The sequence below is a fragment of the Giraffa tippelskirchi genome, chromosome 5 (genome assembly GCF_054371585.1).
Source record: "Giraffa tippelskirchi isolate mGirTip1 chromosome 5, T2T-mGirTip1v1.2.pri, whole genome shotgun sequence".
Taxonomy (NCBI): Eukaryota; Metazoa; Chordata; class Mammalia; order Artiodactyla; family Giraffidae; genus Giraffa; species Giraffa tippelskirchi.
The window spans coordinates 156570280-156597338 of NC_137279.1; the positions used below are offsets into that span (position 1 = coordinate 156570280).

The 27059-nt window shown below is 40.7% G+C and overlaps 1 protein-coding gene and 1 long non-coding RNA gene across 3 annotated transcripts in view; one reads left to right on the forward strand and one right to left on the reverse strand.

Annotated features, from left to right (window-relative positions):
• Positions 1–27059, reverse strand: part of ROR1 (receptor tyrosine kinase like orphan receptor 1) — a 450818-nt gene that overhangs the window by 110944 nt on the left and 312815 nt on the right. For both annotated transcript variants that reach the window (XM_081486553.1, XM_081486554.1), the window contains 2 exons: positions 25223–25510; positions 24528–24558 (listed from right to left, as the gene is read on the reverse strand). In XM_081486553.1, coding sequence (XP_081342679.1) covers positions 24528–24558; positions 25223–25510 — 319 coding nt within the window. The remainder of the gene's footprint in view (positions 1–24527; positions 24559–25222; positions 25511–27059) is intronic.
• LOC145505005 (uncharacterized) overlaps positions 1–27059 on the forward strand; it is a 35693-nt gene that overhangs the window by 4203 nt on the left and 4431 nt on the right. The gene's annotated exons all lie outside the window — the stretch shown is intronic.

Below are 27059 nucleotides of genomic sequence, written 5' to 3' on the forward strand. Positions count from 1 at the left end.
GGTGAGCTAAACAGAGTGGGGGAAGGGAGGGAGGAGGAGGCTGGAGGTGGAGCCAGGAATTGCACGCTTCTGTGGTGGTGGGAGGTAGACACACAGGGCAGGTGAGTTTAGCACAGAGGCTCTTTCTAATTGAGCATTCCTTTTAAATTTTGCGGACCTTATTCATCCACAAATGAATAAGTAGTTGTTTATTCATCACAACTACTCTGTGGGGGTTCAATCATTTTCTGAATTTAATCAGAGAGAACTGAGGCTCCCAGTGGAGTTCTCGGCTGCAGCTGGTGCCTGGCAGAGTTGGGACCCAGGCTTCTGACTCCAAGGTGGACACCAGTTGCTGAGCCCCACCCCACAAACATGCCAGGAGGATTATTGCAGGGGGATGGATCAGAGTCACATGCAGGTTGCCCCTCCTATCCCTTAAGGCTCCTGGCATGTGTAGGTATAGATATCCTAGCTCTCCCATTCTCTGGCAGGCCTGGGGGAACTATCATTTTTACTAGGATGAAGTAATATATTAAGAATAAAATGGTTTCTGTCAACATCAGGCCCTCAGGCCTTTGTTCTGCCCTCCCTCACAAATATATTTATATTGGCCCCAGCGCGCAATATCCCACTTTCCATTTGCATTTGCAATCCCTTCTGTCTCATCTGGTAGACAATCTGCAGGAAATCAGGCTGTAAAGGAACTGGCGGTAAACTTTATTAATTCCACTTTCATGTCCCCTGGGATGCTGAGAATAGGGGAGCAGTCAGGCTTCTCTGCACCGGAGCCCCTCTTCCCTAGAGATGTATCCATATTTCCCCACTTAATCTAGGGCCCCAAAAGGAGTCTCCCTGGGCCATCCATCTTTAATGACCCTAAAGAAGAAGCCACAGAAAGCATACCCTTAATAACTGGAATAATAGCAAACTTCCATTGAGGGCTTGTTACGTGCCAGGTGCTGTGCAAAATGAGTCACACACATTATCACACTTAATTCATACAATCCTTTGAGTAGATGCTGTTATGATCGTCATATTTACAGACGAGAAAACCTCACAGGTTATTCTGCAGCCCCAGAAGTTTTTATACTCTGAGCCAGGCTGCACTGTAGTGTCCATGACTCATTCATTGATTGTTCAGATATTAATCAAATGCCCTCTCTGTGCCAGGGGTAGAGAACACAAAGATGATTTTCCCACGAAAATCAGAGACATATCCATGTCCCTCTCCCTGTAGGCCCCACTCACCCCTGATGATGGAAAAATCTGGGTGAGGATGAGACCAATAATATGCTTCATCAAAGCCCAAGGTTTATGAGTACGTGCACGGGGGCTGTGAAGGTGGGGTGGAAGAGGGGGCATGAGTTAAATATCAGCTCTGTCCTTAGGCACTGTTTGGTACTTTGCATGTATTTTCTCATTTGATTTCATATGTTCTGTTTACTTCTATTTATTGAACTTAAGCTATTACACTTGCCTCTTCTCCAGGCCATCTCAGATCTTTATTCTTTGCAACTTACCTACTCCCATCTTAGACTAAGTCACCAAACCACCTATTTTTTTTTTCCCACTGTGACTAATACAATAGCCTCCTTACTAGCCTTCTGGCTCCTGTTCATGCAGCCTCCACACAGCTGCCAGGGGACTCGTCTGTACGTCAGAAAAGGACATTCCTTCAGCTAAAGCCTCCCACGGCTTCAGTCACTCTTGGCTTTAGATGTCCACATCACACCTGCTTACCTTTCCAACCTCATGCCACGCCTTCCAACCCTGCTTACCCAATTTCAGACACCTTGGCCTACTTTCCATTCTGTGATTGTGCCAAACCCTCTCCCACTTCAGGGACTTTGCTTGAGTTGTTCTTCTGCTTAGAACAGTCTCTCTTCTCCCAGCTCTTCAAAAGGCTGGCTCGTTTCCTTCTTCACGTCAGTTCAAATGTCAACTCCTTGGGGGAAAACTTTTGCTCACCAAGCTATGAAAGTAGCCCCTTTCCTACCCCCACCCCCAAATTACACACTACCCAATATTCTTCCTATTTGTATCTGTATTTGTTGTCTGTGTTTGTCATTTAGTGTCCTGATTCCCACTAGAATCAAGGTCCATAAGGACAAAGAATTTGCCTGGTGCTGTCTATCAATGCATTCCCAAAGCCTTGACCTGGCACACAGTAGCTGCTCCATTAATATTTGCTAAATTAGCAATATTAGCAAGGGAACCTTCCCAAAGATTCTGAGGTGGACACCTCAGACATTTTTATTTTGTAGTTTAAGAAACCAGCCTGGGATCCAAACCCAGGTTTGTACAGCTCCTATGACAGGCCTCTTGTTTTATGCCAGGTATTCTCCTAAGGCCATCAAAATACAAGGAAGATGCAGGCTACATCATGGAGGAACCTTAAAAACATGCTTCAGTGAAAGAAGCCAGACACAAAAGACTATATCCTGCATGATTCCATTTATATAAAATGTCCAGAAGACGCAAACTCCGGGAGACAGAAAGCAGATTAGTGGTTGTCAGAGGCTGAGGGCGGCGCTAGGGGGACGGGGAGTGATTGCTTAATGGGTACAGAATTTCCCTTTGGGGTGATGAAAATGTTTTGCAGTTAGGTAGGAGTGATGATTGTACAACAATTGTAGCAGCGACTATACTAAGTGCCACCGAACTATCCACTTAAAAATAGTTAAAGTGGTAAATTTTACATTATGTATATTTTGCCATCATCATCGTCATTGTTGTCATCATCATAAAAGCAAGGAAGATTCCCCAGAAGAGCCAGGTACCCATAGCCATTTGGAAGCTGAGCCAGGGACCCACTCACAGCCGTGGTCCCCTCGCTCCTTGCTGGCTGCAGATGTGGGAGCTGCCTCCTCCCATTGTCCTGACCCTCTGCAGGATCTGCCTGCCAGCCTCAAGGACTGTTTCACAATTAACCCTAATCTAAAAGAATAACATTTTACTTTGCGACTTCACAGTGTTTCTCTTTGTAATTCACCTTCTCTCTTTAATCAGGATGATCACCCAGTCATTTACGTATATAATTTTTTTTTTTTTAATCCAGGAGGAAACGTAGCCTGTTGAATGTGGCTTTGAAATCCTGTCCAACTGCCGCTCCCAGGTTTTGAATTTCTATTTTTAGTCCAACACAGAAAACCGATTCAAACAAACAATATTCTGCAGAAGGAGTGAATTCTGTAGTATTTTTTTTTTTTTTTTTACAAAGGAAAGTCTCTCTCAAACAGAATGGAGAGGGGATGCAGTGAGGATTGGGGTGGAGCGCTGTGCTGGAAGATGCCTCACATACCTGCCCAACACCAAAGCTAGAACATCATCCAGTCTCCAAGTTTAACAGAATGCTTCTCATTTTGTCCCCAAGTATCAAATCTCCCTGTGCTCTAATCATTAGAGTGCTTTATCATGGTTACAAATCTTGACTTAATTTAATTTTCTTAAATTCAATGAAATAGTCTGGACAACACTAGTGAGATGGTGCTTTAAGGACTGTTTGGCATGAGGCCATGATGTGATTGTTCACCGTCCTTCGGGGTCAAAGTGAACTCACTGAGGGGCCATGGCTGCCTGGGTTCAGGTCACTGGTAAATGAATGAGCAGGTGGCACATGATTCAATTAGCGCTTCAATAAAGGCCTACTAAGTGCCAGACACTGTGCTAAATGCATTATTTTGTTTCAATGGAACAATTACTCAGCTCCTACTGTGCACTGGGAATAAAGAGTGAACAAGTGAGCAAGATTGATGCTGCCACTGAGTTGACGATCTAATCGATTCTAGAGCTGTGCTGTTGAATATGGTGGCCATAAAACACATATGTCCACTGAACACTTGGTGGCTAATTCATTGAGAAAATGAAAATTTTTTTCAATTTTAGTTAATTTAAATTAAAAACTGAAGTAGTATAAAATACTTTTCTGCTAAAAACAACTTTGTTGTTCTGGTAGGACTACATTTTACCTTAATTGCTGTATCACCTAAGATTTTACTATACTTCACATACCAAGCAAGCACATCATGTTAACACATCACCAATCTATAAGGTATAATAGACTGATTAATTTCAGTGATTTTTTTCTGTACACCAGGTAACATTGTTTTTTGCTTATTTGAGTATTTTATGCATACAGCATGAATTATGGTGAAACCCATGTAAATCATATTTGGTAATTAAATTGAAATACTATTATTTTCATAATTACAGAGTTAGTTAATTTTTCTAGCTAAAATTAACTATGGATGAACTTTGAAATTTAAAATGATGGCACACTCAGTTCAGTTCAGTTGCTCAGTCGTGTCTGACTTTGTGACCCCACGGACTACAGCACACCAGGCCTCCCTGTCCATCACCAACTCCCGGAGCTTGCTCAAACTCATATCCATAGAGTCTGTGATGCCATCCAACCATCTGATCCTCCGTCATCCCCTTCTCCTCCTGCCTTCAATCTTTCCCAGCATCAGGGTCTTTTCAAATGAGTCAGTTCTTTGCATCACGTGGCCAAAGTTTTGGAGCTTCGGCTTCAGCATCAGTCCTTCCAATGAATATTCAGGACTGATTTCCTTTGGGATTGACTGGTTGGATCTCCTTTCAGTCTAAGGGACTCTCAAGAGTCTTCTCCAACATCACAGTTCAAAAGCATCAATTCTTCAGCACTCAGTTTTCTTTATGGTCCAACTCACTTCCATACATGACTACTGGAAAAACCATAGCTTTGACTAGATGGACCAAATGGCATACTGCTGTTGCTGCTGCTGCTAAGTTGCTTCAGTCATGTCTGACTCTGTGGGATCCCATAGACGGCAGCCCACCATCCTCTGTCCCCGGGATTCTCCAGGCAAGAATACTGGAGTGGGTTGCCATTTCCTTCTCCAAAATGGCATACTACTGATGGAAAATTTAGAAGCAATTTAGAAGAGAGTACTAAGATCAGAGCAGTGACAGGAAAATGAGACTAGAATAAGGTATGCTGCAAATTTCATGATGAATGTCAATTGGCAGAGTCAAACAAAAAGTTGTTTGTTTATTGTGCTGAGTTAAAGATGATAAAGTAGACAATATTGATGATGCATTTTCAGCAAATACACAGTGATTTTGATTTAAAAATTGGTCCCTATCAACAGTCAAAAAAGTATCAACGAAATGGGTCATCTGAAATCAAAGTTAAATGCTGTACAAATAAAGGTGTGTTTTTTTTTTTTAACACTTTAACCAAATCTGAGTGTGTTACTTAGACCTAGTGTAAAACCACTTTGAGATGGAGAGATGGTAATAGAAATTATTGTTTTAGTTATAGATAGACTGTAGAATGTAAAACTTCTTCAACGAAGTCAAAGACCAACTGATTCATAATTTGAAAAATTGTGGGAACTTATCTTTTGTTTTAGATGAAATGAAAGTTACACAAGAAATTGGCCAATTAATACTTTGGGTGCATTTTACTTTAAATGACTTCCAAATTCACAATGAAATGTCAATTAGTAGTGCATAAAATGGAACTCCTGGAGCAGATTTTAATCTTTTACATTTGTCAAATAATTTCACCTAGGTATGAAAAAATTAGTTTCTATCACAATGAATGGTATTCCAACTGTTATGTCAAAAATCTAGACAGTGGAATCTTAAAACAAGACTGATAGTTTCTTTATTGGTTAGTTCTGTATAATACATATTGAAAATATCTGTGTTGTTTTATTAAGCATTTATGAAAGCATCATGCATACAGTTATTAAAATTGTTTCATATGTACACGCAAATGGAATCATTGCCAGTTTACAGAAATGGTGAAAGAAATCAAAGGCAATCAATGTCATGATCTTGTGTTCATTGCCAGTGCTTGTTGACAGAATTATGGAAGAGTTTTACAAAGATATACTTTGCTGTTGATTCCGATTACACACTTTCTTGAAATAGAATGAATGCTTGCCAAATACTCAATAATGAAAACCAAAAAAAAAATGGCAGAATGATTTATATTTTTCACTGATGTCTCAATGTATGTGAACATGTTTAACTTGCAGCTCCAAGGAAAGGGAAAGCTTGCTGTAACCTAACTAGTCCAAGAGATACAGATTTGATCCCTGGTTGAGGAAGATCCCCTGGGGTAGGAAATGGCAACCGACTCCAGTATTCTTGCTTAGAAAATTCCACGGACAGAGAAGCCTGGCAGGCTACAGTCCTTGGGGTCGCAAAGAGTTGGACACAACTGAATGACTACGCACACATGCAACCTAACTAGTCAGGTGTGAGAATGCATGTTGTGAATGAGACTTCACAATACAAATCAACAGTCATGATTTTTATATATTTAACATGAATTGATATGCAGAAGATTTCAATTATAATTGACAGAGTTTTATAAATTTACTGCAAAAACTAGAAGAAAAATTCGAAGAATGCTTTGTTGGTATTTATAAATTTAGTGTTGCATAAATATACCTTTGAATTCAATATTAATGACACCAAGCTGATATAAGATTTAGTGAGTTTACTTAATGTGGATAGACATAGTTTAGAAACAGATATGTTTATGTTTCAAAGTCAGATCATTTCTTCTAAAAATGATTAGCCAGTTTTGTAATATGGATGTGAATATTAAAGAAAAGTGATTTGGGGGGTTATTGGATTTGATTTGGTTATTGGTTATTAAATTTGGCTATTGAGAAACTTTGAGAATATTGGGAACATCTTGGGGATGTGAATCTATGTTGTCAATTGCCAATTTGATAAAGCATAAATACAGATCAAGTATTTCTGATGGAAATTTAGTATCTAAATTAAGATGTGTTACAAATATGTTATACATTAGATTTTGAAAATTTAGAAAAAAGAATGCAAAATATTTCAATAATTTTTATACTGATTCCATGTTGAAATTATAATATTTTAGATGTGTTGGACAAATATATATTAAAATTAATTTCACTTATTTCTTCAACTTTTTTAATGTGGGTACTATTAAGTTTAAAATTGCATATATAACTTTCATTAAGTTTCTAAAGAAACATTACTCCAGAGACACAAGTAAATATTACAGCACTCATCATATTATATTCTAAGGGCCTTGAGAAAAAACTGGGTTTTGTGTGAGCATATAGAATGGCCACCCAGTACAAGCTTAGAGTACCTAGTAGAGTGTGAAGTTGGTGGTGGTTCAGTGGGTAAAGAATCTGCCTGTAATATAGGAGACACAGGAGAGGCAGGTTCAATTCCTAGGTCAGGAAGATCCCCTGGAGGAGGAAATGGCAACCCACTCTGGTATTCTTGCCTGGAGAATCCCATGGACAGAGAAGCCTGCTGGGTTACAGTCCATGGGGACGACTGAGGTGACCAAGCATGCATGCATGCATGCAAGGAAATACTAGGCCATCTGTTGAAATAACACATGTCGGAGATAACTGAAATGATAGTTTTTCCATTCTCTATAGAATACTTCCCATTCCAATGGCAAGCATTTGCATTTAGGTTACTTCACCATTGTCCGAGTTCTAGGAGGAGGTTCCCGACTTACACATTAAGCAAAGTCAAGAGCATGGCCTGAATTGACCCCAGACTACTCTTCTGATGTTACCAATTGCTGGCAGTGACTATGGAATGCATTTACTAAAGATAAATATTTTGTAACCATGAGTTCAATTTAGTTAGGGCAGGATATATTGGCCTGTCAGCATCATTTAGTAATAATAATTGGATTTATGATTTGCACCTGGTTTCAGTGGAGTCTTGGGGTTTCATCAGTTGAGATGTGTCCTGTGGCTGGAATGTGCCTATGTGATCAATTCACTAACAAATGACCTCCAGGATGAGCTGACTTTGGACTTCTTGGTACTCAGATGTTTCACATGCAGGCCAGTAGAGGTTTGAGACCTGCTGACAAAGGGTATTCTCTGCAACCAGCTATAAGACAAAGTTTTCACCTGAGATCTCTGGATGCCTTGCATTGCATATCCATGTCTTACTGTTGCTGTACTATATCCCTTGCCTGTAATAAAATTGTTCCATGAGGATAAACCGAGTATTGTGAGTCCCTTCAGCAGTTGAACATGTCCGGTAACTAATGTAAGAGTTCAACAATGGATCTTCTTCCCCTAAAGGAGGAAAGTAGCTGACTAGCTAAACCCTGAGCCCTGGAGTCTACGTGCCTTGGACCAGGTCAAGGCTTCACCCTTTGCTAACTGAGTCTCTCTCTCTCTCTTTTTTAAAAAAAATTATTTATTTTAATTGGTGGCTAAGTAGTTTACAATATTGTGGTGGTTTTTTCCATACATTGAAATGAATCAGCTGTGGGTGTACATGCGCCCCCCCCATCCTGAACCCCCTTCCCATCTCTCTGGGTTGTCCTAGTGCACTGGCTTTGAGTGCCCTGTTTGATGCATCAGACTTGGATTGGTCATCTATTTCACATATGGTAATATACATGTTTCAATGCTATTCTCTCAAATCATCCCACCCTCACCTTTTCCCAGAGTCCAAAAGTCTGTTCTTTACATCTATGTCTCTTTTGCTGTCTCACATATAGGGTCATCATTACCATCTTCCTAAATTCCATGTATACGTGTTAATATACTGTATTGGTGTTTTTCTTTCTGACTTACTTCACTCTGTATAATAGGCTCCAGTTTCATCTGCCTCATTAGAAATGACTCAAATGTGTTCTTTTTTATAGCTGAGTAATATTCCATTGTGTATATGTACCATAGCTTCCTTATCCATTCGTCTGCCGATGGACATCTAGGTTGCTTCCATGTCCTAAGCTTTTGCAAACAGTGCTGCAGTGAACATTGGGGTACATGTGTCTGTTTCAATTCTGCTTTTCTTGGTGTGTATGCCCAGTAGTGGGGTTGCTGGGTCATATGGCAGTTCTATTTCCAGTTTTTTAAGGAATCACCACATTGTTCTCCATAGTGGCTGTACTAGTTTGCATTCCCACCAACAGTGTAAGAGGGTTCCCTTTTCTCCACACCCTTTCCAGCATTTACTGTTTGTAGACTTTTTGATGGCAGCCATTCTGACTGTCATGAAATGGTACCTCATTGTGGTTTTGATTTGCATTTCTCTGATAATGAGTGATGTTGAACATCTTTTCATGTGTTTGTTAGCCACCTATATGTCTTCTTTGGAGAAATGTCTGTTTAGTTCTTTGGCCTATTTTTTGATTGGTTTATTTTTCTGGTATTGAGCTGCATGAGCTGCTTGTATATTTCAGAGATTAATTCTTTGTTAGTTCACGTGTTGAAACCTAGTATGCTGGTATTAAAAGGTGAGGCTCTGGGAGGTAATTAGGTCATAAGGGTGAAGCCCTCATAAATAGGCTTGCTGCTGCTGCTGCTAAGTCGCTTCAGTCGTGTCTGACTCTGTGCGACCCCATAGACGACAGCCCACCAGGCTCCCCTGTCCCTGGGATTCTCCAGGCAAGAACACTGGAGTGGGTTGCCATTTCCTTCTCCACATAAATAGATTTAGTGTCTTTATAAAAGGGAGGACTCCAGAGAGCTCTCTTTTCCTCTTCCCACCATATGAAGATACAATGAGAAAACAGAAATGTAAAATCTGGAAGAGAGTTCTTTCAGGAACCCAACCATGATCTTGGACTTCCAGCCTCCAGATCTATAAGAAAGCAATATCTGTTGTCCATAAACCACTCAGTCTATGGCTTTTTTGCTATATCAGCCTGGGCTGACTAAGACACTGAGTCACTTAATCTGCACGAGGAGGTAATGATGCCTACCCTGAAGGATTTGATGAGCCCGTCTTCATCGTGCAAGGTTATAGAAAGATGCCTGGCACAGAGGAGCACTTAGTCCATGTTTACCACAGTTAGCAAATTCTAACTGTGAATTTAGAATCCCAAGAAGCAAAGTTCTAGAAGCTTTCTGTCCTTGTTTTAGCCTCCAAGAGTTAATAAATATTAAGATCTAGACTCTGAGCACCTCTGAGCACTCTCCACACAGGCTGAAAGCACTTATTATGATAAGAAAGAGCACAGACATGATCATCAATTTTTCTATTTTTCTAGTCAGGAAGGTAAAGTGCTAGGCTATGTTGTGAAAGCTACTGGATAGTTGTAAGATCAAAAGACATAAGAAAAATGTTCTGAAGATTCAGTTCAGTTCAGGCGCTCAGTCGTGTCCGACTCTTTGCGACCCCATGAATTGCAGCACGCCAGGCCTCTCTGTCCATCACCAACTCCCGGAGTCTACCCAAACCCATGTTCATCGGGTCAGTGATGTCATCCAACCATCTCATCCTCTGTCGTCCCCTTCTCCTCCCGCCCCCAATCCTACCCAGCATTAGGGTCTTTTCCAATGAGTCAACCCTTCGCATGAGGTGGCCAAAGTATTGGAGTTTCAGCTTCAACATCAGACCTTCCAATGAACACCCAGGGTTGATCTCTTTTAGGATGGATTGATTGGATCTCCTTGTAGTCCAAGGGACTCTCAAGAGTCTTCTCCAACACCACAGTTCAAAAGCATCAATTCTGCGGTGCTCAGCTTTCTTCACCGTCCAACTCTCACATCCATACATGACCACTGGAAAAACCATAGCCTTGAATAGATGGACCCCTGTTGACAAAGTAATGTCTCTGCTTTTAAATATGCTATCTAGGTTGGCCACAACCTTCATACAAATATAAGAGGTCTTCTTATTTTTGTTCCTTTCTACAATTCCTCTTGGGAATTTTACCCTCTGTGAAGCTCTGTCCATTGACTTAGGCAAAATGACTATTGTGACTACCCCTACAGTTCTGATCTCTGTCTCAGGTCCAAGATCCACAATCTAAACTGTCCACTGATGGTTTCACCTGAAGACCAGGCAGGAATAGCAACTTTGAATGTACTGTCTTTGACTCATAATTTCCTCCTACCTTGCCTCTACCCCAGCTTTCTAGTGGCATAGAAATCAATCTGGGGTATTAATTCAGGTGCTGTGTGACCTTGGATTCACGCCTCATTTTCCCCTGCTTAGCTCAGCCTCCACAAGGAGGTGACCCCTGCAGGCTGTTAGTCACAGGCTTCCTGTGTCAGCTGACTTCTTGCAGAGTTCCCCTGATGGGAGGCATTGGCTGGTGTTTAGAAGTGGGGAGGAGGGGAGAAGCCAAATTGTTTCCCTCCTTCTTTCTGCCCTGGGCAATCAATGGGGGCACCTTCTCATGGCCTCAGTGCCCATAGGACAGGTTTGTCACCATCTCAACTTCCACATGGAGAAGGCAATGGCACCCCACTCCAGTACTCTTGCCTGGCAAATCCCATGGATGGAGGAGCCTGGTAGGCCACAGTCCGTGGGGTCGCTAAGAGTCGGACACGACTGAGTGACTTCACTTTCACTTTTCCCTTTCCTGCACTGGAGAAGAAATGGCAACCCACTTCAGTATTCTTGCCTGGGGACGGCGGAGCCTGGCGGGCTGCCGTCTATGGGGTCGCACAGAGTCGGACACGACTGAAGCGACTTAGCAGCAGCAGCAGCAGTAGCAGCAACTTCCACAGATGACCCTAGACTTGGGTTCTGGTAAAACCACCTCTTCTTTTTGCCCTGCCAGTCTAGGCATGGCTGCGGCTTCTACCTGTTGCTGCCCTTTGAGTGGCATGCCAACATTCTAGCATAGTCAAGGTTATTCATAACATTTCATTTTTTGTGTTTGTTGTAAGATTCAGTTGTTTCTCTTGTAAAGCTGTGGGTGGTGGTGGTTTAGTCACTAAGTTGTGCCCAACTCTTGTGACCCCATGGACTGTAGCCCATCAGATTCCTCCTCTGTCCATGGAATTTCCCAGGCAAGAATACTGAGTGAGTTGCCATTTCCTTCTCCTGGGGATCTTACCAACCCAGGGATTGAACCGGGGTCTCCTGCATCTCTGGGGTCTCTCTTTACCGACTGAGACACCAGGGAAGACTCTTGTAAAACTGTATGAGTGCACAAATCAGTAATGAACCTCTATTCACAAGTCACACATGCAAAGTAGTGTCTTTATTTTCCTATAAGCCTTCAGGGCCTGCCATTCAGACAACAAAAAAAATTATTTTTAAATTTTTGTTTTGTTTTGGTCACATGGCCAGATCTTAGTTCTCCAACCAGGAATGGAACCCATGCCCCCTGCAGTGGAATCACAGAGTCCTAACCACTGCCAGGAAATTACTGATCATTCTTTAAAAACACCCACATGAAGAGGACTGTCTTCAGTACCACCTCCTGCTGTGATCCCTTTGGTTAATTTCAAACAGAGGCACTCTACCCTCAAGACAGGAGCCTCATGAAGAAATATGGAAGGAAATTGTTGCTCTATTTAACATGAGGTGAGCAGAGCCTGCTACTGACCAGCAGGAATGAGTGGTTATTTCCTCTTCATCCAGAAGGGCCCAGTAACACACAACTGCAGAACCTGGTGGTGGTGATGGTGAGGGTTGCGACGTGGAAGTTCTCTGCAAAATCATTCTCACTGATTGATCTAACTACATACCACCATGCTTGGAATGGGCAGGAGGGATGTACAGGACAGATAAAAGAGAACAATTAACACCTCAAACAAGAGAAAGGGAACCCAAGAGTAAATTACATGAAATTCAGAACTTGAAAAGATCTTACTATAATAAAGGAAATAACAAATTGAGTCACTAAGTCATAAATGTATGATTTAGAAGAACTCTTAGATCACACTGAACACAAGTTGTTCAGCTTGAAAATAAAGAAACTGAGGCCCAGAGAAGGTAAGCATCCCGTGTAGGGTCACTGGCTAGTGAATGATGCAGAAAGGACTAGAATCCTGACAAGTGCCTTTTCTCTAGACCCTTGCTTCTCAAAGTATGTGAACGAGCACCACCAGAGCCTGTACCTGCTGGGAGCCTATTAGAAACGCAGAGCCTCAGGCTCCACCCCAGACCTACACCTTTGAATCTGCATTTTAGCAACACCTCGGCTGACTTACATGTAATTACAATTGAGAAGCAGTGCTCAAAACCACACTCTGATATCTCTGGGCTTTCTGTTCACTCAAAGCCAGAATGGGAGTAGAAATGTTCTCCATTTCTTGAAAAGTACTTGCTCTGTAACTTACAGTGAAAGCTTATATTGTGGCTCATAAATACAGGAAAGAAAAGTTTAAATGATGTTGAATGAGGGTTTTTGGATTGGCTTTGCTGTCTGGCACTCACTGTATGACTTAAGAACAGTTTCTAAGAACCAGAGGCCTGGAACACAGAAGGAACTTGATAAAAATGTGTTAAGCAAATAATAAAATCTTGTTATATGTGGAGAAAAGATTTCAGGACAGATGTTCAATTTAACACACATTTGTTGAGCACCAACTTATGTGCTAGGTGCTGTGTTAGTTGTGGCAATATATTTATGACTAACACATAGACTGAGAACCTCATAGCACACCACGTGCTCCTAGAAAACAAGGACTTATCTTCCTTCTTTTCCCTTTAAATGTGCTCTGCACACACGACACACTTTGCCAATATTCACAAGTATAGTTCTAATTGGAAGCTTTCCACACCCTATTCATACAGTGGGAATTGTTGAGTGATGGGGGTGGATTGGGATGTAAGAGCTTGGCTTCTCAACCTTCTATACTTTTGGAACCATCCCCCAGTGGGGTTGGTAAATCCTTCTTATCTAATCTCTCCACATTCCCTCCCTCTTCCCCTTCTCTGTAGAGAACTGAGTCTCAAGGGGTTTGATGAAGAGATGGAGGTTAGCTACTTCACTGGAGCTGTGGCCCTCTGTGTTCTGGGCCAGCTGCTGAGTGACTTACCCGTCTCCTCTCCACAGGGCACTTCCACCCCTGAACTGCCTGAGTAGCTGTGTTGAAAGTTATCCTTGAGTTTATCTTGAATTGAAAATTACATTATCACTTCCTGGGCTGGGCTGATGCCCAGCTACACTTCTTCACTGTGGCTGAGACTTGGAAGCAGATAAGCAAAGGAAAGAATTCATCAAAAGCTGGTCACTTTGTCTTTCTGCAGGAAGGGACTAAAGCCAAAGGCCAATGAGAGGAAAGGAAATAGAGACTTCAAGGTCTCTGGTTGGTGTTCACAGCAAGATATGTTGTCCAGAAGGACTCTAGCTGGAAAGAAGGCATAGCCTTTTTGCTGAAACAGCAATGATGATGATGGTGACATTAGTTAACATCATGAAGCTCCTAATATGCGTCAGGCACAGTGCTACCCACGTTACAGGCATCATCTTATATTTTACCTTTACAACAAGCCTATGAGATGGTTTTTCTTAACCATGGTGTTTCTCAGACTGATTCTTCAGTAGACTTCATAAGATGAAAGAAAAGAAATACAACTTAAAAATCACTGAACTTTAATTATCTACCAAGCCCCATGCCAGGACTTTTCATGTGTAATAAGACAGTGGAATAGTTCAGTCAATCAGCCAACAAATACTGTTTCATTCATAGGAGGAACACTTACTGAATTCTATGAGGTATTAAGTACTCCATATTCATAGTCTCATCACTGTCAATGACAGTTCTACTGGATAGGTACTATTATCACCATTTCAAGTGAAAGTCACTCAGTGGTGTCCAATTCTTTGTGACCCCATGGACTATACAGTCCATGGAATTTTCCAGGCCAGAATACTAGAGTGGGTATCTGTTCCCTCCTTCAGGGGATCTTCCCAGCCCAGGCATCAAACCTAAGTCTCCCACATTGCAGACAGATTCTTTTCCAGCTGAGCCACAAGGGAAGTTAGATGTTGTCTTTCTTCCTCCCTTCCTCCCATCCCCCCATTCTCCCTTTTTTAAATGAATATTTACTGAATGTTGGCTATGTTCTAGGACTGGGATAGAATGATATATGAAGCAGAATGCTCTGACCTCATGAAACTTATTTTGCAGACAAATAAAGGCATAAAAAGGAAAATGTTAGGTGGTGACAATACTCTGATATAAATGAAGCATGTTATAGGAAAGAAAGTGCCTGGGGCTACTTTAGATTCAGGGATCATTTCTGAGGAGGTGACATTTTAGGTAGGCACTAAATGACAAGGAATGAGTGACTCATGCCAAGATCTCAAAACAAAGCCTTCCAAGCAGAGAGAACAGCTAGCTCAGGAATCCTAGGGCGTGCAAAAGAAGCCTGGAGAGTCCAAGGAACAGAACCTCCGCCAGTGTGGCCGGAGTTGAATGATGGTGGTGGGAGGCCAGAGGGAGCCAGGGAGTCTTGCATGTCAGGGCAAGGAGTCGGAAATCTATTCCAAATGGGAAGTCCAGGGGAGTGAGGGGCCTAAGAGGGCAGAAAATATTTTTAAAAGCTCACTCTGGTTTCTGCAATGAGAAATTGCTTATAGGAGACAAGGGTGGAAGAAGGTAAAGCAGTGCTAAGGTGGTTACAGAATTTCAAATAGGAGAATGGTGGAGAGGAGGGTCCCAGGGGAGATGACGAAGAGGGGGTGGAGGGTCAGAAGCACTTGCTGATGAAGTGAAATGCCTGTTCTTTCAGGCCCCAGCACACTGGGTCAGCAGTTGGGGGGCAAAAATTAGTCTCTGTAGTTTCCACAGAGCTTGGCCAAAAGCTTGGCATTTTGTAGGTGATTGATAAGTATTTGTTGGACTGAATTGATGCTTAGAGTTTGCTGTACTGGATCTGTTTGCCTGTTAGAAAGTTCAAGAGATATACCAGCAGGCCTAGGCAAACATGAGTGATGTAATATTGGGACTCCTCAGTTCTCACAGGGTCCAATGAATCAACTTACTAATCCCCACAGATTAAAACTGAAGAAGTTGAATATGAACTAAGTCCAGTTAAAGCAGTTTAACTTTTGTGAGCCTGTTAACTAATACAGGGATCAAAACATCTTCCCTGGAGAGCTGTTTTGGAGCAGAGAGGTGATATATGTGAGAAGTCCCAACCATTGCCTTATTTGGGGGAAGAAATTCAACAAAGTGAAGCTGTCATCATATGGAACAATACCCTGGGGCCTCAGAGGCCTCCTAAGATAGTACCAAACCTGTAGTGTCTGTAGACATCAACAACATGCCCTTGTGGAGGTGGGGAATATGCAATGACAGAGGAAGGACCTCTAAAAATCTGTACATCCATAAAAGCAGCAATACTGGAAAAAAAAATGTGAAAATCAACCTTTTCATAATTACGGAAATTGGCCAAAGTCTTGCAACACTCTGAGAATTTATTCAAGAAAAGATCAGAGTCCTAGGGAATTTTAACTTACCCTATTCTCATCTGCCCCTCCTGAGTTCTGCAGTAACCTTGAAAACTGGCAGCTAGGAAAGCCAGCAGCAGAGCGCTAACTGGAGGAGGCAAAGGGGGTTGCAGGGCCTCAAGATCCTGTCTCCAGAGAACTGGCATGATTTCACCCTTCGAGCAGCACTCTGGAAAAGCCCTACCCCCAGGCCATTTGTTAAAAAAAAAACAACCTCATAGTTGTCTGGGCTAACAGTATCAGCTGGGGAAAAACGGAGCCTGGCCAAAAAAGCTCAAAAGCTCTCAAAGGGAGGATCTAAGGAATGAGACAGTTATAGGGGACTTTGAAAACCTCTGACATACTTCTGGGGACATGGAAGGATGCACTCATATGAGGTCATGTGAGGGGCTGTGTGATACCTAGGAAAGATCCAAGAAAGCCTTAATCTCTCACCTCTGGCTAACTTTGAGGTCATGCTCAAGCAGGAAATGAAAGCAAAGATAGAATTATAAACTGGAGTGCTAAAGGGATTCCTCCAAAACACACATGGAACCCTTCAGCAAAGGGTGGGAGACTTACTGGTTTAAAGTAATTTCTGTCCTATTGTTAGCTGATCTCTCAGCTGAGCACAGACTTCATTCAGTAGCATACTTGATAGGGAATATAGACTATTCAGAATTATTCCAGAAAAGTCACTAAACAAACAGGAACAACAAAACACAGCAACATCAAAAAGGAAGTGATCTGATTTCTAGAATTACCACATTATATTATTTAAATGCTCAGTTTTCAAAAAACGGTAAGTTCTTTGAAAAGACTGACAAAATTGACAAATCTTTAGTTAGACTAGCTAGTTTCACCAAGAAAAAAAATACAAGTTACTAAAATCAGATATGAAAGAAGAAACAACACAACTGATATAGAAATTTTAAAAATCATAAGGTAAATTTTGCTGCTGCTGCTGCTGCTGCTAAGTCACTACAGTTGTGTCCGACTCTGTGCGACCCCATAGACGGCAGCCCACCAGGCTCCGCCGTCCCTGGGATTCTCCAGGCAAGAATACTGGAGTGGGTTGCCATTTCCTTCTCCAGTGCATGAAAGGGAAAAGTGAAAGTGAAGCCACTCAGTCATGTCCGACTGTTAGCAATCCCATGGACTGTAACCTACCAGGCTCCTCCGTCCATGGGGTTTTCCAGGCAAGAGTACTGGAGTGGGGTGCCATTGCCTTCTCCGAGGTAAACTCTAAACAACTAGAAATCAACAACTTAGATAATCTAGATAAAATGGACAAATTCCTAGAAAGACACAAAACTTGACTCATAAAGAAACAGAAAGCCTGAATAGATCTATAACAAGTGAAGAAGTTGAATCACTAATTTTGAAATTTCCCACAAAGAAAAGTTCAGGCCCAAACAGCTTTACTGGTGAATTTTAGCCAAACATTCAAAGAAGAATTTTCACGAACTCTTCCTCAAAAATAGAACAGACTACTTCCCAACTCATTCTAAGAGGTCAGTATTAGCCTGACATCAGAATTAAACAAAGAAATCACACAAAAAGAAAACTACAGAGCAATACCGTTTATAAACATAGATGCAAAACTCCTCGAAAAAAACCAAAAAACAAAACCACTAGTGAACTGAATTCAGCAACATATGTAAATCCTCTGCCTGCAATGCAGGAGACGGGGTTCAATTCCTAGGTCAGGAAGATCCCCTGGAGAAGGAAATGGCAACCTACTCCAGTATTCTTGCCTGGAGAATACCATGGACAGAGGAGCCTGGTGGGCTACAGTCCATGGGGTCACAAGAGTTGGACACAACTTGGCGACTAAACCACCACCACCAAAAATGAATTATACATCATGACCAAATGGAAATTATTTCAGGAATGTAGTGAAAGTCGCTCAGTCATGTCCAACTCTTTGCAACTCCATGGACTATATTGACGTTCCCTTCTCCAGGGGATCTTCCCAACCCAGGGATCCAACCCAGGTCTCCTGCATTGCAGGCGGATTATTTACCAGCTGAGCCACCAGGGAAGCCCAGGAATTTTAAGCTTGGCTTGATATTAAAAATTAATCAACATAGTATACCACAGTAACATATAATAAAGGACCAAAAAATCATGATCATCGCAGTAGACACAGAAAAACATTTGACAAAACCCAACACCTTTTTATAGTAAAAAATATTCAACAAAGTAGGAAAAGGACAGGACTAAAGGGTATCTACAAAAAAACAACCGCTAGCATCATAAAGATTTCCCCTTAAGATCAGGGAAGAGACGATGTCTGTTCTCACTACTTCTATTTAATACTGTACAGGAGGCTCTAGACAAGAAATAAAGAGCACATATATTGAAAAGAAAGAAGTAAAGCAGTTTCTATTTGTAGATAACATGATAATATGATAGAAAATACTAAGGAATAGGAATGGCAACCCACTCCATTATGCTTGCTTAGGAAATTCCATGGATAGAGGAGCCTGGCGGGCTACTGTCCTTGGGGTCGCAAAGAGTTGGACATGACTTAGCAAAGACATAAAACTGACATATGAAAATCAGTTGTATCTCTGTAGAGTGGCAGTGAATAATCTGAAAGTTAAGAAAACAATTCCATATACAATAGCAAGAAAAATAATAAAATATTTAGGAATAAATTTAACATAAAGGAGTAAAATTATACACTGAAACCTATGAAACATAATTGAAAGAAACTAAACAGAAAGACATCTCATATTCATGCATTGGAAGGTTTAATGTTTGGATGGCAACACTCTCCAAGTTCATCGAAAAAGCCAGTGCCATTCATATAAAAAACCTGGCTGGCCTCTTGGCAGAGATTAACAAGCTGCCCCTAAAACTCATATGGAAATAAAAGGAAACTCAGAATAGGTGAAAAAAATTCTTTAAAAAGAAGAACAGTTTTGGAGGGTGGAATGATCAACTTTATGTGTCAACTTGGCAAGGTATAGTTCCCAGTTTTTCAAATACTAGTCCAGTTGCAGCTGTGAAAATACTTTTTAGATGTGATTAACATCTGCAGTCAGCTAACTGTAGGAAATCATCCTCAATAAATGAGTGAGTTTGAGTCAATCAGTTGAAAGGCTTTTAGTACAGAAGTAAGATTTTCTTGATGAAGATGAAATTCTACCTGTGGACTGCAGCATGAGTACCTGGTAAGGAGTGTCTAGCCTGCCCCTCCTGACACTACATCCTGTGGATTTCAGACTTGGCTAACTAGCCCATACAATCATATAAGCCAATTCTTTGAAATAAATCTCTTTTCATATACATACATATAAAATTTTACTGGCTCTGTTTTTCCAGTAGAACACTGACTGAAAGAGAAGACTCACATTTCCTGATTTCAAAACTTACTACAAAACTATAGTAATCAAGACTGTGTGGGGAACTGGCCTAAGGATACTCACATAGATCAATGGAGTAGAATTGAGAGTCCAGAAACAACACATACGTTTACAGTCAATTGGTTCTTAACAAGTGCCAAGACAATAGGTAAAGAATAGTCTTTTCCACACACAGTGTTGGGAAGACTGGATTTCCATGTGCAAAAGAATGAATCTGGATTCCCAACTTACACCACAGGCAAAATTTAACTCAACATGGACCAAAAACCTAAATGTTATATTATAATTATAATATTATAATTATAAAAGTAAGAAGGAAAGATAGGAGTAAACCTTTGTGATCTTGTTTCAGGCAATGGTTTCTCAAAAGCACAAATAGCCAAACAAAAAATAACAATAAATTGTATTTCATCAAAATTAAAAACCTTTTTATTTCGAAGAACATTATTAAGAAAATGAATATTTTTCTCCCACAGAGTGGGAGAAAGTCATATATCTGATAAGGGTACAGTATCCAAAATATGTGAATAACTCTTAAAACTAAAGAATAAAAAGACAAAAAAACACCCCAATTTAAAAATAGGCAAAGAATTCAAACAGATATTTCTCCAAAGAATATGTACAAGTACCTAATGACCATATGAAAAGATGTTCAACATCATTAGGCATTAGGAAAATGCAAATCAAAATTACAATTGAAAAAAATCACAATTCCACATCCACTAGGATGGTCATAATAGTTAAAAATAAATAAAAGGAAAATAAGAGAAGTTGTAACCCTCATACATTCCTTACGGAAGTATAAAATGGCATAGCTCCTTTGGGAAACAGTTTTGTAGTTCCTCAAAAAGTTAGATACAGAATTACCATATACCCATGGAATTTCATTCCTAGGTAGACCTTCAAGAAAACAGAAAACACACACCCCACAAAAACTTGTACATGAACAGTGCAGCATTATTCAGAATAGATGAAAGTGGCAGTAATACAAAAGTCCACCAATAAATGAATGGATAAACAAAATGTGGAATACAATGGAATATTATTCAGCCATAAAAAAGATGAAGTACTGACACATGCTATAATGTGGACAAACCTTGAAACTATTATGCTAAGTGAAAGAAGCCAGACACAAAAGGACAAATACTGTATGATTCTATTTACATGATATACCAAAACCAGGTAAATCCAAAGAGACAGAAAACAGAGGAGAGGTTATCAGGGTCTGGGAGGAGATTGTTTATGAGGTGATGAAAATGTTTTAAAATAAGGTAATAGTGAAAGTTATACAACACTGAATATACTAGAAACACTTTACAAAGGTGAATTTTATGGCATATGAACTACATCTCAGTAAAACTGTTATTAAAAAAAAGAAAAAAAAGTAAAAGAAGGCCCCTGTCCTGGGCCCACATACCAAAAGTACACAGAAAATAAACTGAATGAGAGTAAAGAGTACACAGGGGATTTTCTGCTTCTAGGGATGTGCCACTGAGTGCTGGCTCAGTGACCCAAACCTTAAACATCCATTTCCATGATTTAACACTGCTCTGGTCCCAGGGATCACTTCTCTGCATCTCTCATCCTATGTCCTTGAAACAGAAGACAACTGTGATTCTATCCTGTGAAGGTTTGTGTCATTGCCAGTGGGATGATGGACACTGCTTGGAGCATAGGAAAGACTGCAGTGGCAAAAGCACTGCAGTAAGAGACAAATTAATCAACTTGTCAACCTCTTTCCAGTTTGAATACAATAGACTCTCATACAACAAACTATCATTCCAAATATAACCAAGCATTCATTTTCATGTATTCCAATCATTGTTTCTGAAAAATTCTCACAAATAAGGGTAATATTTGCAAGAGTTTCACATGGTCGAGATGAGTTTTTTAATATTAAGCATTATGAGTTGAATCATTTCTGTCCCCACCAAATTAACATGTTGAAGTCCTAATGCCCAGTAGCTCAGAGCGTGGTCATATTTGGAAATAGGGTAACTTGATTACAGGGGTCAGTTGTTACCCTGTACCTGAGTCAAAACAGGGTCACTGGGATGGGCCCAAATACAATATGACTGGTATCTTTATGAAAGAGGAAATTTAGTGACACACACACAGGGAGAATGCTGTGAGAATATTAAAGCGGAAAATGGGGTGATGCATCTACAAGCCAAAGAATGTCAAAAGAATACACACTATGTGAAAATCTCATGTAAAACAACATAGGTATTCATTTTGCTGAAATGAAGGCAATAAAACAAGTTTTAATGGAACTAATATATAACAATCTATGAATTACTTATAATATCTCTGGCTCATGAACAGAACATGTAGAAATGAAGAAGAATCATTAAAGTGGTTAGTTTTGACAGTTCCTGGCTTCTAGTCATATACAAATTTTGCATGTATTTTAAAATTTTGTCATTATGAGAGCATATTTGTCAATGTGGGAGGACAGAACATATTTCACTGAACAGTTCGTTAGCTTGATTTACAACATTTAAATATGAGGACGTGTGGTATGTGGGCCTCCACTTGTGTTCATGCCCCAGGCTCCGATAATTGTTAGAGGTGGGCCAGGACCCAGCAATGACAGAAGAAAGCTAGCCTGCAGCTATGAACAGAAGCCAAACCAACGTCTCAAACTTGCTCTTACTACAACCTAAAATGCCATCCTGGAAGCTTCGTGTGAAGACCTGATGCAGTCCCTAGGGGGAGTGCCAAGTGCCTCACATGCTTTATCTTTCAATCCCTTGGGATTATGGCCCTACAAACCCATTCCAGTCTAGGGATGTGCTGTGGCCTCAACTGGTGCCCAGCTCTCGCCAGGTTTCATACACCTAATACATCTCACTGCTCCAAACATCAGGGTGTGTCATGTACTTGCATTTGATTTCCTTGCAGTAACTCTCATGGTGCCACCTTCAAGCGAACAGAGCGATCTTATAACTGCACTTCACTCCTACCTTGGGAAAAGACTGTGCAGTTCAACAAAAGGCTTTCAGAGTACTCCTCAGTGTGGTGATATCCCCCAGGGCTATTCTTCTGTTACGTTCTGCCTGTCCCCTTGTGGGGAGGTTTGGCATCTTGTTGAGGATAGGGAAGGGAACTAGCATTCCATTTGGGAGTTAGTCTTAGGAAGAGGGGAACTCTTGGAGATAGGGTAAGTGGTGGCAACTGAGAAAGGAGAAAAAAGCAGGATCTATCACCAGTTTCCAAGGGAATGAAAGAAACGGGTATCAAAACGCCAACCAGCAATGCCAAAATGGGGATGAAAATTGAGCTGCAGAAGGCCCTGTGGGCTTTCCAACTTTGGTTGTATTTTACCGCAGCTCCCTTCAAGCGAACATGGCAACTGTACAGTTCATGTTACTGCAGACTAACACGATAGATAAATGAATAGCTCACATAAAACAGAGAGCCTGACATCAAAGGATTCTTTGAGCTATCACTGAGAATCTTTAAGGAACTTCAATAACCTTTCCATAGATATCAGCTCACAAAAGTGGTGTACTATCTTTATAAGAAATTAAAAATCATGAAAAAATAGACTGGGTGCATCAGAAAGGCAGTAACAAAGAATGAAAACTTGAAGAAGTAAAGACATAGAAGGGTTTAAAAATAATTTTGATACTAAAAAAAGGAACTCTGATGCAAATACAACAGGTAGAAAATCAACAGCCCATTGTTTAAGAGCAAAGGCAGATTAGTGAACCACATTAATCAACCTAGGACAGAGATTATCAGCTGCATTTGAAACTCAGATTAACAGGAACAAACAAGGTACCAGAGTGGGAACCATTTTTACAGCCGGTAACAAAAGTTTTCATCTTTGTTTAAATAAGACTTCAAAAGGATTCCATATATCAACAAATAAGTGAGTTCATTTTTAAAAAAAGATTAACTTCAAGAAATGCAAGGCAGAGTGACCACACTTCTGACCTGCTTTAAGATCAATCAACATTTTCTACCTGGGCAAGTAGAATGCAATTAGCACATGGGTGATTTTAAAGACTCTTTAATAGTCGCCTTTAACCAGCTGATGAAATAGCAGAACAGTGTGGCTGAAAGTCAATGTTTATTTTTACCCATTACCTGTTTTATTAATGGGATTGTGGGCCACTGGACCTCCAGGCTACACAAATATATTAAAATATCCCACACTGTAATTAAGAGGCACAGAGGGGATTAGAGCAAATTAAGCGGTTGTTGTATTTGCCATTAGTTTAGTCTAGGTCAGGCATTTGGATGCTCTCATGGCAGAGCCCACTGAGTTTTACTTAAGAAATCCACAAAATGTGAACTACATTTTCTTGCAGAGCAAAGATTTTAATACGCAGGTCATCCCCCACCCCTGCCCAAATAAAAATATACATAAAGAAAAATGCCCCTAGTGAATGCTCCTAGAATGAAAGAAGAGATTCCCTCAAACAGAAAAGGAAAAATGCATCAACAATAGGGTCAGTGAAAGAAACTGGATTTTGAGACTCAAAATGAAACAAATGTAACTCTCATCCAGACACAGGGCTTTCTTTTCCTTGGCAAGTCAAAACTTCTGCCTCTGAGTTCTTTAAAGGGAATAAGAATAAAGTGATCACCTAGCAGATGACCTGCTCAATAAGTAAAGCATCAGAAATATTTGCAGAAATGAAGAACAGACCCTTTGAGGCAAAGGCTACAGTATAGGTTCCTAAGCCAGCACTGTTTCATTTTTCGGTTTGATTTTACCAAATCCATTTTAACTAAACGTTAGTTTAATTTGAAAATAGTACATGTAAGTAGATTCTTTGCTTTGATTGTTCAGAATCAACATTACCACAATTGAGATTACTGCCAGTGCTGGTCTCCTGTGAATCTTCATATCAAAGAAAAAGCAAAATGGAATGAGGGCAGGGCAAAATGGAATGAAATCTGGGAACACAGTGTTTTGACCCAAGCAGAGGACAAAAATGGCCTTTGCCCTAGCAACCTCGGTAGAAACCCTTGAAAATGACACAAAAGAAGATGCAAGTACTTACGAAGATCCTGGACTTGCGGTGGGAGGGGGGCCTGAAGAAATGAAAGAAAAACAAAGGAAATAGTCAGCCTCGGTTATTGGAGGATAAGCTTCAGTATAGTCAAACCATTACAATCTAAAGTTCTCAACCAACCCAAGATGATATTTATTTTTCTGGATTTTATTATTTTGCTCCAGCTCCCCCAACCACCTCTAGGAAAAAACATACCAGTGAGATTATCCCACAGTTCAGAGCCTGAAAAATGCTAAGACCAGGGTTGAAAAATGAATCAACAGAGTAGGCATTATTGTGAGATGCAGGGAGTTTCAGTGGGAGGCTGAATGAGCACAAGGACACTGATGCAACCACAGGCAGGGGTCTTTGATGCCAGCTGGACCAAAAAAGGGCACATGTGCTGGAAATCTTCCCAACTTCTCTGGACAAGGAACATCCTTGGTGAGAAGAATTCACTGGTGCGCTAATTTAGAATTGGGGCTGAGGTTAGACCGATCTGGACCCTGCTCTTGCTCTGTGATTTACTGTCTGGGTGACCTAGAACATGGTACTTAACTGCTGGTTTACTTATTTCTAAAATGGGTACAAGCATACCAGCTTCTGTGTTGCTGGGCACACCCAGTACATGCTCATTTCTCCATCCCTCCTCACCCCCATGGAGGCTGAGACTCAAAGGTCATCCCCTGTAGGAAGCTGCTTACCGAACTTGACAAACAAGACTCCGGTGGTAGAAACCACCTTCTTGCCATTTGTCGCCACACACTGGAAGTAGCCTGTGTCTGTGGTGTCAAGGTTTCTAATCCGCAGTCGAGAGCCATAGTTGGTTGCCCGAAAGGAGATCCTCCGGGGCTCCTGGACCACAGGGGCATCATTTTTGAACCAGCGGATGGTGGGAGGTGGATTCCCCGAGACTTTGCAGTGCAGTTCAGCCGTCTGCCCCAGAGACGTGGTGATGTTATTCATCGGCTCATCGAGGGTCAGGTAAGAATCTGTGCGCACAGGGAGAAGCAGGCAGATGAGAGGGGCAGACCACCTCCAAGAGGCCCAAATTCGCTCTGTCCCAGACCACAGAGAGACTGAACAGGAGCAGCATGGTGGAGACAGACGAGGCATGAAGTTAGCCCTTTATTGAGACCCATGACTACTAAACAACCACCCACCGATCCTGCTGCTTGGAAGGAAATGTGTTACTAATTGTGGAATAAAACCCGGTTTTCAAATGACTATGTAGTACCCATGGATAAATGGACTTTGCAGGCCAAGACAAAATGAACTTTTGTGTTTTAGAGTAATAAAAAAAAAAAATGCTCCTTGTTACAAATGTAAATGATAAAGTGAAGAAGAAAAAGAAGCAAAATTCACCTCAAATCTCCTCACCCCAAAATATATCCTTCTTAACATTCTGGCAAAGATCCTACCAGCTTGTCCACTTTAGATAAGAGAGAAAGCATAAAACACTGGAAAAGTAGGAGCAATATATTTATGTCTACATGGCCCAAGATCAGGAAGGATGCTGAAGATCTTCCTGCCAGTGACGATATAATAAGGGTTATGAAGGCCAGGTTGCTGGCAGACAAAATGATGAGGCAATGTAACTATTTCCATAATGTTACTCATGTCAACCGCAACACATTATAAAAAATAATTTCATGCATTCAATTTTTAATTGAGATATAATTTACATTCTATGAAATGTATCAATTAATTACACAGGCTCCTCTAGTATCAACAAATGCATGTGCCTGTGTAACCAATGCCCCTATCAAGGTACAGAACAACAGAACATTATCAATATCCCAGAAAATATCCCCAAGATCCTTAATAGTCAATCACTCCTCCTACTCACAACCCGTCCCCCATGCCAGGCAACTATAGCTTTGATTTCTACCATCAGAGATTACTTTGCCTGTTCTAGAATTCACATAAATGGAATCATAGTGTTTTTGCATTTGGCTTATTCTGAGATTTATTACATTAAACATTTTAATATTGAATAAATTTTAAGCTTATTCAATAATATTTTAAATATCATATTGATATTAGTTACAGAATCCAATTGCAGAGTAAATAATCAGTTAAATTTTTAAAAACTAAGTAAAAGTTTAAAAATTGGTCAATTATTCAATAACATATATGGAGTTTTCTTTGACTTCATTTTTCTTGACCGTTCATCCTTGGGTAGATCCCCCTCCTCAATACCTCCCATTGCCCTCTGTCCTTCCCCCACCATCACCTGGGATGGCTTGCTAAGCAGCTGTCTTCACTGCTAGGCAGTAAGCCCTTAGGGGCAGGCAGAATATTTTGGTCATCACTGCATCCTCAGAGTATCCTACCATCTGGCAGCATTATCCAGTAGCATTTTCTGCTATGATGGACGTGTTCTGTAATCTGCATTGTCTAACCGATAGCTAGTAGTCACAAGCTGACTTATTTAGCAGATGAAATATGACTATAGTGACTAAAGAACTGAAGTCTTTTTTTTTTAATTTTTTTTTAATGTGGACCATTTTTAAAGTCTTCATTGAATTTGTGACAAAA